Source organism: Lonchura striata, chromosome 1 (genome assembly GCF_046129695.1).
Source record: "Lonchura striata isolate bLonStr1 chromosome 1, bLonStr1.mat, whole genome shotgun sequence".
NCBI classification, from domain to species: domain Eukaryota; kingdom Metazoa; phylum Chordata; class Aves; order Passeriformes; family Estrildidae; genus Lonchura; species Lonchura striata.
In genome coordinates, this window is record NC_134603.1 from 84,492,786 (window position 1) to 84,504,617 (window position 11,832).

The 11,832-nt window shown below is 38.1% G+C and overlaps 1 protein-coding gene across 1 annotated transcript in view; it reads left to right on the plus strand.

Annotated features, from left to right (window-relative positions):
- TGFBR1 (transforming growth factor beta receptor 1) overlaps positions 1-11,262 on the plus strand; it is a 34,349-nt gene extending 23,087 nt beyond the window's left edge. The window contains exons 7-9 of the mRNA XM_021553408.2: positions 4,727-4,851; positions 5,473-5,603; positions 6,924-11,262. Of these exons, the coding sequence (XP_021409083.1) occupies positions 4,727-4,851; positions 5,473-5,603; positions 6,924-7,049 (382 nt within the window). The 3' untranslated portion in view covers positions 7,050-11,262. The remainder of the gene's footprint in view (positions 1-4,726; positions 4,852-5,472; positions 5,604-6,923) is intronic.
- The last annotated feature ends 570 nt before the right edge of the window (positions 11,263-11,832 follow it).

An 11,832-nucleotide genomic window follows, 5' to 3' on the forward strand; every position in this document is an offset into this window, starting at 1 on the left:
GATTGGGTTTTTACAGATGCCCCTTGAGCTGTGTCTTTTTGGAAGGGAAAAAGCACTTAAATACTATTTTAAGGTTCAGTTAACTAAAGCTGAAAATTTGTTTTACTGACACATACTGCTGAAGTTACTTTGTTCTAAAGCTCTGCTGTACTAGTCCTTTGCCACTTGTAAAATCACCACAGCAATGGTCAGGTAAGATTTATTTTCTGAACTACTCCTAAATTATAAGGTACTGAGTATTAATACTTCTCAAAGTGTCCAGTAGCAGTCTTATCTCAGAATTTGTTGTTGCAAATTTAGCTGCATGCAGGGTGCATGCCACGTGTGATTTTGAATTTTCTACTACACCTACGTGCAAAGGAAAATGACGTACAAATCAGTTACTTTCTTTAGTCTAGTCATTGGAGAAAGCATCCTTTCAGCTGTGGTTGCAGATCCCACTTACTAGATATTTTCTTACATAGGCATTATTACATTGCTTATTCATCTGCCTTATGCTTCTTCAGAAGGGTGAAGCTGTAGCAACTCTTGCTTGCTGCAGTGGGTAGCAGGCGGACTAAATCTGTTTCCCCTTTTAAAGACATTAGTCTTTTCTACCTCTCTAAAATTGCTCATTATTGTAAAAGGCTCAGAACCTCTTTCTTCCTCTTGTGCATTTTTAGGTAAATAACTCTGCACCTCTGATTAATTTTTCACAAATCAGTTCAAGTCTTACCTGTTCAGTGACAGTTTTAATTCCCACTGATTGCCACTGCTAGTAGCACTTCTGCACATGGAAGCTCTGTGTACAAATTCAGGGAGATTTGATGAAGTCTGTATTTTCCTAATGATTGTTGTAAAAATGTGTGTCTAGGGAGCAAGCAGACTTACCCTTGTGTGAGTGATCAGAGCCTTGAGTCAAACTGATGATCCCATTTTCTGGCTTTATTTCTTTTCTGTTCAGAGGCTTAGCTTTTCCAGAAAGGTGAACTGTGTGCTTTCACAGCTCAGCCTGCAATATAAAGCAGGGAATGTGAGCTTTAAACTAAGAAGGAAATAGAATCCCTCTCTCACTTGTTGTGGCAAGTAACAAACCCCTCATTCTTCTATTTTTTAGAAGTGTGGTCCAGCTGTTACTTTTGATAGTTCAGATAGGTTGTATTTCAGAAGAAGTTTGGCAGCAAATTCTTACCATGGGTGCTTCTCTGAAGTTTACCTAAACAAAATATGGGCAGAATTTTACTTTGTAGAGTATAGCCTTGATGAAGGGAGATGCCACACAACATGTTGGGTATAGGTCTATTTGATGACACAAAGCCCCCTATATGTTGTACAAGAAATTTAGGCAACAAGTACTGAGCTTTTGGACTAAAAGAGATGGGAGAAATGAGGTCAGCAGGCACCCAAAGTTTGGCAAGACCACACTCAATATACTTTATGCCCTTCTTTGTAGACTTATGCTTTTGTTCTTGGATGATACTGAGCTGCAGACCTTGCTCAGAAGGTCTCTTACTCAGAGTTGCTGTATTCAATAGCATCGCTCTCTCCAGAACCTAAGATACTGCTTCTGACAAGCAATGCATTTCCAACACATAAGCTGACAAGGAGATCCCTACTTCTCTCCCTTTTGTCTAACAGCCATGAAACAGCTAAGCTGCTGACCTCACTACACGACCTCCTTGCCTTTTGCATCTCTTGTTCAGTAATAATCTCTCAGCAGTCATTCACCATTTTGTGTCATGGAAGCCAAAGCCAATCTAAATGCATTGATGGAGGACCATGGTGAGAGGTCAGTTTGCCAGTGGAACTCATATGAGGGGAGATTTTTTGCCACATTCAGGCTTCTTATGGCTTTTCCTGTTAAAAGCCTCATTCTTTGGATGGCTCACGGGAGTTGAGACAATCTCCTTTACTGCTTGTTTAGTATTTCTGGCTGACATCTTGCACCGTGGTTGGGTTTCTAGTTTGTTGTTTTTTCAGGTCTATCACTCTTTTCATCCTCATGTCATCTTAAGAGTGATCAAATATTCTGTCTGCTGGGCTCCAGTGCCAAGAACAAGAAATACCATAAGAGTATCAATTAATGCAGAATCCTTGGAGAGAATTAAAGCATTCACCACAATCTTCCATTCTTGATTAAAACATTTTTATATGGATGGATTAGAATAATTTGAGTCTTGTCCATATCAAAGATTGCAACAATATTTAATACTCCACTTCCATTCAATAAATCCTGTCAAAGTAAACCTTACACTCAACTTCAGACAGTTGTCCTTTGCTTGTGCTGTGTTTATTACTTGTGAGGAATTTGTAAGCCTTAGGGGAGCTCTTGTGTCAGCAAACTTCATTGAAATTCTGGGTAGTTCAGAACAAGTACAACTATTTGTTGCAATTTTTTGCTTATCTTGATAGCCGTTGCTTCCTTGTATCTATGTAATTTCTGTAAGACACAGTAGTTCTGAGGGAGTTCTGAAAGGTGCAATAGTCCTGAAATTTCTTCTAAATAGTGTGTCATGCATTCTGCCTACCATCCCTGATACTGGAAAAGAAAATTCTACTATGCTATTGATTAAATGAAGCCATGTCTAGGCTTCTGTGGCTGTTCCAAAGGGTAGAGCTATATTGCCTGGCACAGTATTCCACTGCGGTAGTCTACTCCTGATGCTTTTTTACCAGTCAACACTGCTCTTCAAAGCCCAGGTGCGACTCTTGGCCTGCTTCAAAAGGTCAGCTTGAGACTGCTGTAACAGTAATGCGGAGAAACACACTGAACTCTGCTAAACATTGCATACTGGATTTAGCTGCCAAAATCCAATCAGAATGAGAGAGCAGTGCTACCTACCACTGACGTTGACTTGATGCAGCAAATAACATTGATTCTTTCCAGCAGCCAGTGGGGATGCTGCTGTCAGTAGCTCTTGCAGTAAGGTCCACACTGACATTTTGCTTGCTGTTCCCATGTCAGACTTACTCACTAAACAAGGTAATAACCACTTGCATGCCATGACTGATTCCCAGGCCTTGTTTCTTAGGGGAAAGGAAATGTGGCTAAACCAAATTCATGAGCACAGTTGTTAATTTGTGACCGACATAATTTACTAATTTTTAAAAAAGCATGGTTTAGTGTGGGATGTGCAGACTGTATGATGAAGAATCAGGTACTGCAATGATGGTGGGCCTTTGTTCTCAAGAAATTTTTAACAGTGCTGGTTTCTTATCCAGCACTTCTTGTCTATTCCTACTTTAGGCTTGTTAGGGGATACTTTAAGTGGCTGCTATAATTTTTTTAGATTACAGGAGCTGGGGCTTCTTCTTGCCTGACCTTTGGAGCCCAGCTGGTGTGTTCCAAAAGGTTGGGGCTCTGTTCATCTAAGGCCCATGGATGTGGTGATGAATGTACCAACATTCCTTGGGATCCAACCAGTCATACACAGACACATACAGTACTGATAGAGCTGATTATACAGATTGCTGTGCACCATGTGCTGTCTTCAACACCCACATAAAACACTGTCAGAACTTGTATAAAACATAACTGTAGGCAGCCAAGTCTCCTTCCTTCTCTTCAGCTGATCAGGATTGAACTTCATTAGTGAAAGTACATACTCCCTTCTGCAGCCTCACAACTCCATGCACGTTTATCAACTATCCATCCAAGGCTTGCTGTGTCTAATGCCATTTCCTGAGCTCCATAGATCTCATACTTGCCAGCTGTTAATGCACAGCAGCAAACAGCTGATATATTCATATGCACGCCTTCATGCATGGATTCCCTCAAATATCAGTATGGGCCCTTGTGCTGGCGAATATCCCTGCGTGGGTGCTGGCTAGACCAGCTTGAAGGTAATTACAGTCCTGCACACCAGCTGCGCAGGGTTGGAGAAATGCAGATCTTCTGGCTTCACCTTCTGTCAGACTACAGTTGCTGGCCCAGAATTCATTCAGGGAATGACCACTGTGTAGTTCCAGATATGTGCTCTTACCACCTGCAGATGTGCTCCTAGGATCTGTAGTTCTCCTTCCAGCTAGTGATATTGAGCCCATCCTTCTCTCTAGTTTTAGCTTCATTCCTTGTGCTGCTGCAGTTGCTAGACCTGAACAGACTCATGCCTGCCTCCAGTTGCTGACATACAGTTCTTAGAGAGCACGTGCACATGGGCTTGAGAGTGAGATTGCACAGAATATTTAGGATTTTATAAAATACGCTATGCTGGTGAGCATATGCAGACTGGCAACCTCTTATGCAACTGGCCCTTTTGCTACCCTTTTCTATCTGTTGCTGCGCTTGTGTTCCCTTTGTTCTGAACATTGCTTGATAAGCATTGCATAGTTGCACAGGCCTTCCTTCAATATCCTCAGTCCTTTGTGCTCTTCTTTCCCACATATTAGCAATCACAAGGTCCAGACTGCACATCTATAAAATTATGTCTGGGGTTTCTTAATAGCCTGTCACGATGAACTGGAGACTTCTGGTCTTTGTCACTGTCTCAGTTGTGCCTTGTCTATCAGGTTTATGGCTCTAGTTGTCTGTTTCATATTTTACATACTCTTCCAATTTCTCTGCTTGTTTATCTCAGTTTACTTATCCCTTTACATTGAATTGTCTCTGATTGGATAATCTTAATGAAGCAGATTTTTCTTTTATCTCCTTTTCCACAAAAATACATTATTTTGTATTTGAGCTGATCAGTAGTGCTGAACTTTTTCTACTCTTAAGTGTTTATGAATTTTTTTTTTCCACACACAGGTACATGGCTCCAGAAGTTCTAGATGATTCCATAAATATGAAACATTTTGAGTCATTCAAACGAGCAGACATCTATGCAATGGGATTAGTGTTTTGGGAAATAGCTCGGCGGTGTTCAATTGGTGGTACGTGGCAATGTTTACAAAATGGAACATATTAAGGGATTATAAGTTACTTGAACTTATTCAGGTTCTGAAAACAGTTTGCTCAAAAAACAGTGCAAAGTAATAGCCAGTCTGTCTCAGACTTTCTAATTGTTAATCCTGTAAATGATAACTGGTGTATTCAACCTCTTTCTAGATTGACAAACCATACTTGTTGAAGAAAATAGGAAATATTCTTATCTATTTTAATTTTTTTCCAAATATTTACACAGAGGGGAGAAAAGGGTAAAATTTAATATTCTTGTGAGCAAGAGGGAAACACCACAAGACCTAGCTGTAAGGTGTACAGATAAATCTATACCTTATTTTAAATGAAGCATGTTTTTAGTATAGCATGTGAAAGATTTGATGTAGCTTATATCTCTTCCAATTTTAGAAATTTTAGATCCTTCGAGGGTAATGTAAAAAAAATCTCCTAAGGTATGGTTAAGAATTTTCATTTATTTATTTGTCAATCATTGTGATGTAATTTTTAAAAATGAAAACAGAAAACTGGTAGGATACTGATAAGGAACACAGTAAAAAGTGAACAATATGTAATCCAGTGTTAGCTAAAATAAAGCTATTTTCAACCTGTTACAGGAATCCACGAAGATTACCAGTTGCCATACTATGACCTCGTTCCTTCAGACCCTTCTGTTGAAGAAATGAGGAAAGTTGTGTGTGAACAGAAGTTAAGGCCCAATATTCCAAACAGATGGCAGAGCTGTGAGGTATTAACTAATCTTGCTAAAGCTGCTTTAATGGACACTAGAGCTTTTAGTGATTTCAGTGGCTTAAAAATCATGCTTACTGTTGAAGGGAGAAGAGCTGCTTTTAAAAGAACTTAATTAATTTCATTCTAATCATTATGGTTTTATTAAAAGCATTGTTCCTTGGTTATACATAAGTATTTAAATGTAATTTCATAAACGTTAATAGCTAACTCTGCATGGAGGATTCTAGGATCCCTTCCTGTGAAGCATAGATGATGCTAATATAAATTACAGCTTATCTGAAGTACATTATGCGGGAAGCATAATTGCAAATAAATTGTACTGTGTCTGGCTGGGATTGAGTCATCGTCCTTCATAGTAGGCTGCACGATGCTGTGTTTTGGATTTGTGACCAAAACAGTCTCATAGCATACTGATAGTTTAGCTGTTGCTGAACAGTGCTTGCACAGCTTCAAGTCATTCTCCATTTCTCAAGTAGGTTGGGGATGGACAAGAGCATGAGAGAGAGCAGAGCCAGGACAGCTGACCCAGACTAGTCAGAGGGACTATTCCATAGGATTGCTGTGGAGCCTAGCAAGGACTACATCAGGGTGTTCTGACTCGCAGCTTGGGGCAGCAGCTGCAGTGGGCTGCAGAAGCAGTGAGGTACTCATAAGGATGGTGTGCTTTGGATAGAGAAGGGAACCTTAGTTGTGGCATGTGTGGAATGAATGCATGGCTAAGAGCTGGGCAGGAAGGAGAGAAAGGTGATGAATGTATCAACAAACTGAGACAGGAAGCTATCGGGATTAAAATGACTAAGATTTCTAGGTACTTTGGAGCTGTTACTTTATTTCATCTGCCATTGTTGTTATTTGCTTTGTTACAAATAACACATAGAAGCAATCGGATTTCAAAGAATGGCTGTTTGAAGGATAAAATACTTCAAAAATTTTTAGAATCCTTGCAGAGCTTCAATTTGAGGAAGACAGCTCATTAACTTAATTGCTATGCATTGAAGTAACTCCTTAACTCCTTAAAATTAAAAAAGTGTCTTTTTGTCTGGTGTGAAAATTCAGAAAACAGTTACAGACAAGCTACTAATTTTTCATTAAAGTATTGTTTTCATGGGCCAAAAGTGTGTTGAAAAAGATCAGGTTTGCTCTACAGAGTTTAGAAGAGTTTTACGTTTCTGTAAATAAAGTAAGTGGTTTCTCCCATGCAGCTGTAGTACTAGTAGTGGACTTCAGAAATGCCCAAAGAGGCTAAGGCAGAGCAGCAGTTCCATGGGCTGCAGTGGAACAGCAGTGCATATAATTACTCATGTTTCTTTTGCAGGCATTACGAGTGATGGCAAAAATTATGCGGGAATGCTGGTATGCCAATGGAGCTGCTCGGCTGACAGCTTTGCGCATTAAGAAAACATTATCACAACTTAGTCAACAGGAGGGGATCAAGATGTAATCCTGCATTTGCTACCGAAGAACACTGTAAAAATCTCTATCTGCACCAGAGTGGCGTGTTAAGAAGGTTAATTGTTCTACCTCACTGGGGAACAGAAGGATATTGCTGCCTTTTAGTACTTCATAGGAACGTCACTTATTAGGATTTTTGTGGATGTGCTAAACAGTTGTGTTGGGTCTTTCTGTGCACTGTGAACTTCTTTCCCAGGTTACTTACAAAACATCATGTACTCTAGTTTCATTAATCTATAATTTTTTTTTTTGGGGGGGGGACTTTGATAGCTGGTCTTTGCTAGTTAACTGTGCTAAAAGTAGAAGGTCACTTCTAAAATGAAACTGGTTCACTATATTGTTCTACAGTGCATTGATGGCTCTTAAAGCAACTTTATTCCTGCCTGGTACATTGACTGCTCTGAACCACTGTCTTGATTTCTTGATTCAGATTGTGAATGTACTATTGGAGTATACCTTGCTGGCTATTAAGGTAATGCATCTTTTGGACTCTTACCTTGACTTACAAATTGACCTCATTCAGTTGTGGGAACATAACTTATGCAACTATACTTTATACATGATTACTGGGTTTTTTCCACTTTTTCAGAACATACATTGCCTTCAAAATAGATTGTATTACACCAGTAAGTGCCACTTTTGAGTCTTCTAATGCAAAATAGTAGGGATGTACAAAGCCTATGGTACTTTTGGTTCCAAAAATACAGGTTAAAAGTTGTTCCTTTGCCTAGTTAAGTGCTAAATGTCACTCATTGCAACAGTGAGTACATAATTGATAAGATATCTTCAATTTTACCAAAATCTGACTCTTGAAACCACTGTAGTTTTAAATAGTGTAAGCTAGTAAATTCACTGTCATATTTTGTAATTGTCAAGTTACAAGTCATAATTATGTAGAAGATTTTATTAAGTGGTACTTCTAAAATGCTTGAAGTACCTATCTACTTCAGAAAAGTAGCAAGAAAAGTAAAATGTTATGGGAGATTTTGCTTCATTAAATAAGTATGAAAAGCATATTTTCTGTGCAGTTCTACTGAGTCTTAAGGCTCAAAGAACAATATTTGCAATTACACAGGATTAAATGCACCTGTCAGAGAAAAATTATTTGGGCTTTTGTACTAGACAGTTCAAAGCTGCTTATAAGTTTTATGTGCATGTATGTTGTGCGTGCTTCATACGCAAAGTGGTGAGCTAGAGAAGGTGGTGAGCTGCAGGCCTTTGGATACAAGTATCAGGGGATTCTAGCAATCCTCTTCATTGTTAGAAGAAAGCTTATGGTGATTTGTGTTCTCATAAGAACAGAGAAGAATATGCATGGCTTTAGTCAAGATTTCCCTGAGCTTTTAACAGTATCATAATATTTTCACAAACTTGTTTAGAAATTAAATTGCTTCCTGCCCAGATGTACAACAAAAACCGGCTATTACCAGGATATTTTTTTAATTGCAATTTTAGGAAGAGTCTGGTTGGCCTTTGGTTTCATTAATGTCTAAAACAGTAGTATTTCAGTATGTAAATATACCTGGTAATTAATAATACTGCCTAACCTGCCACTCTTCAGAGCACATCAGTACCCATCCCATTACACAACACACATGGAAACCTTTAACTTGGCTTCCTGTCCACCCCTTGGCATAGAGCCCACTGAGTTTCTTACCAAGATAGCAGCAGTGGCAGGGTGGTTGCTGGCAGCAGCACAGTCGAAGGTTCTGTGCCATGGTCTGTGATGTGTGGCAGCTAAAGCAGGAAGAGGAATGAGGCCCAGGAGGAAGAGGCTACATAGGTGACACAAGCCTTACCCAAGAAAAGCCTCAACGATTAATTTTTGTTTATTTCCATATTCTTACTGCTTGCTTGGAGATAAGTTTAAATGATGTTAGAATTACAGACTTTCAGAGGTCAAACTGCTGATAATGAAATGCTTTTGTCAACAACAAAATGAATTAGTTTATTCATACTTAAAATATCCAAGAGAAAAGGGAAAAATAAGAGAACTTCTTAGAAACCAATTAGGCTTAAACATACATACAGCTGTCACGCTTATGTTTGGCATTAACTGACAAGTCAGGCTTATGTGTTTCAGACTTCTGTCAATCAAAACCAGATTAAAAATTATTTCACATAGGTATTTTAAATAAACTATCCCTTTGTGCACATGGGCAGTTGTGCACCACTGAGTTTTTTGATTAACTGTTCAAAATAAAAGTTGGAATATAACGTCATTCCCAAGCCTATCTACTTGGCAGTCTCTCTAGCAAGTTCTATATATCTATACAGATACTTAAAAAAAAACAGGTCATCATGAAAATAGGTCAGGGCTCCATCTAATTTCAAATGCTTCCTCGTTAGCAATTTACCTTTTTTTGTTTTGTAACTTTCTTACATTTCAAGTTTTCATAGGTGTCGTGCGGGTCCTTACCATTGATACAAATGGTACAGCTCCTACTTCAGAAATACCAGGCTCCTGGCATGCCTCAGATCTGTAGTAGTTTTGGTGGTAACAGGAGTGTTTACAGTATAACTAATCAAATAATTTTCAGTGGCTCTTTTAGCACCCACAAAACCTTATCAGCAAAACATTTAATTTTCTAAAATATATAGAACAGTTCTGTTGCATTTTAAAGAGGATGTACAGCAGCTGAGCAGTGTCATGGCACGTAGATGATTCTGTCAACAATATAACTGTGTATTATATTGTATCAACCACCTGCTGAATTGCTAGCAACTGTTCTTACTTTGTTCAAAATTTAGCTTTGTAATAGAAGCTTGCAAAAACAAAGCACAGAAGGATGCTGGACAGTGTATGACCTAAGAACAGTATTTTAGAACAACCTTATCATTCCTATTGGGCTGCAGAACAGGAAAATTCTGAGTAGAGCTATATGTATCCTCAGTTCTGACACCACAACTTTAAGCTTTGTTCTTTTTTTCCATTATATGAAATGAACACCTTTTACAAAGGCTGTGTCTGTATATATTATGTAACTTTAAATATTACCTGTGTAAGATCATATCTTATATATATGGACACAGGTACACATAAGTATTTTTTAAATTAAGATTGTAATATCACCAGATCTGCTCTTGGAAATCCAGGGGGACCAAAATATTTTAGCATTCAGAATATTAATTTTGTATCATTTCAAGTATATACCAAAACAGTGTCTGATTAATACTGATGCAAATGTTTATTGTAAATATTACACACATTTTACATTCACTTAAGTTTTGTGGATTTAATCAACTTTACATTTTAGTAGCACTGAAGCCTCAGTTTGGTTTACAGACTTGTGACCAGATGGATATGGACATGGAGAACAAGGAGCATTGGAAATGGTCTGAAATGTCATTTTTTAAATGCTGAAATTCTTCAGGGACCTTCCAACCTTAAAAGCTGGAATTCTGGGATGTTTCTCAAGCAGACTCTCCACGTATGACACAATGTCACCCTCCTATATGGTTCTGCTTGTAATCCTAAGAAAGACTTTGTATATAAGTAAAGACGTTGATATTGACTGTATGGGGACATGAAGGTGTCAAATGAAGTAAGAGGCTATTTTATTTTTTCAATAATGGCTCTGAGTGTGATTGATGAAATTCACCTTTTAGTTCATTGTTTATATTGTGCCAATGAAATGATTGCAAGATGTTAATCATTTTGTGTTTAAAAAACAAGCAAACAAAAAAATCCCTTTGCCATATCCATTGCTTTAAACTCAAATTACCTCTTAAAAAGACCAAGGTACATTTACCTCACGTGTATATAATGTTTAATATTTTTCAGAATGTTCTCCAGGTTTGCAGCTACATGTTTCTAGAAATATGAGTATTACTAAATTTCCAACTTCATTGGTACTAAGTGTATTATCTGGTGCCCCAAAACACTTTATTTTCTGTATTTTATTGTATTAGCAAGTTTGCTGCTTTGTCACTGTAGCACCTGCCCTTACATAGCTGTATGCATACTGCCTTGTAAATTTTACTTTTTGGATGATTTGAGGACCCTGTACAGATGAGTGTCACTATTTTAAACCTCACCAAATTATTAATTTCCCTTACATTTCTGAAAATATGTATTGTATTTGTAGAGTATACATTTCAATGGATTGTAAATAGGACAGTAGAAGAGTGGATGCTTATGTTAAGTGCTAACACTACAGTAGAGAGTTTAAAGCAGTGAAAATAAATAACTTTTTTCAAAATGCATGACTTGTCTTTCAGAACAAGAAGTTGCAGGTAGATACAGGTTTGTGTGTGATGTTCCTGCCTGCTAAAATATGGGTTTGCTGTCACTTCCTCAGAAGGAATTTCTTCTACTTCTGAAAGGATTTGCTACTGCCAAGGCAATGCACCTTGTCTGTGCTATGTACATAATGCTGAAGTGCCTGCTCTTCCTTGTCTCCTACATAATGTTGGCAAAAGAACAACAATGCTGGTGTCTCTCATATCCTGGACAAAATTATAAATGACAAATTGTTCCCTCTCTACATTTATATTTGCATAGAAATAACACTGGTTTAGTCTCTTTAAGCAGCTCAGCACCTTAGTCCATCCCATAACTGAAAGTAAAATCAGCTTGTGTTGGAGTGTTTCTGTGCAAAACTCAGTTTCAGGCTGGTGTTACATTTCTGAAGGAAAGTGGAAATTTAGACACAACAATAGGACAACTTGCCCTCACATAAGTTTAGGTTCACCCTTAAGTTTTGGCTCAGATAGAATTACCAAAAACTACTTATTCCAGCAAACTTTCTCCACAAAAAAGCCATAAGGTG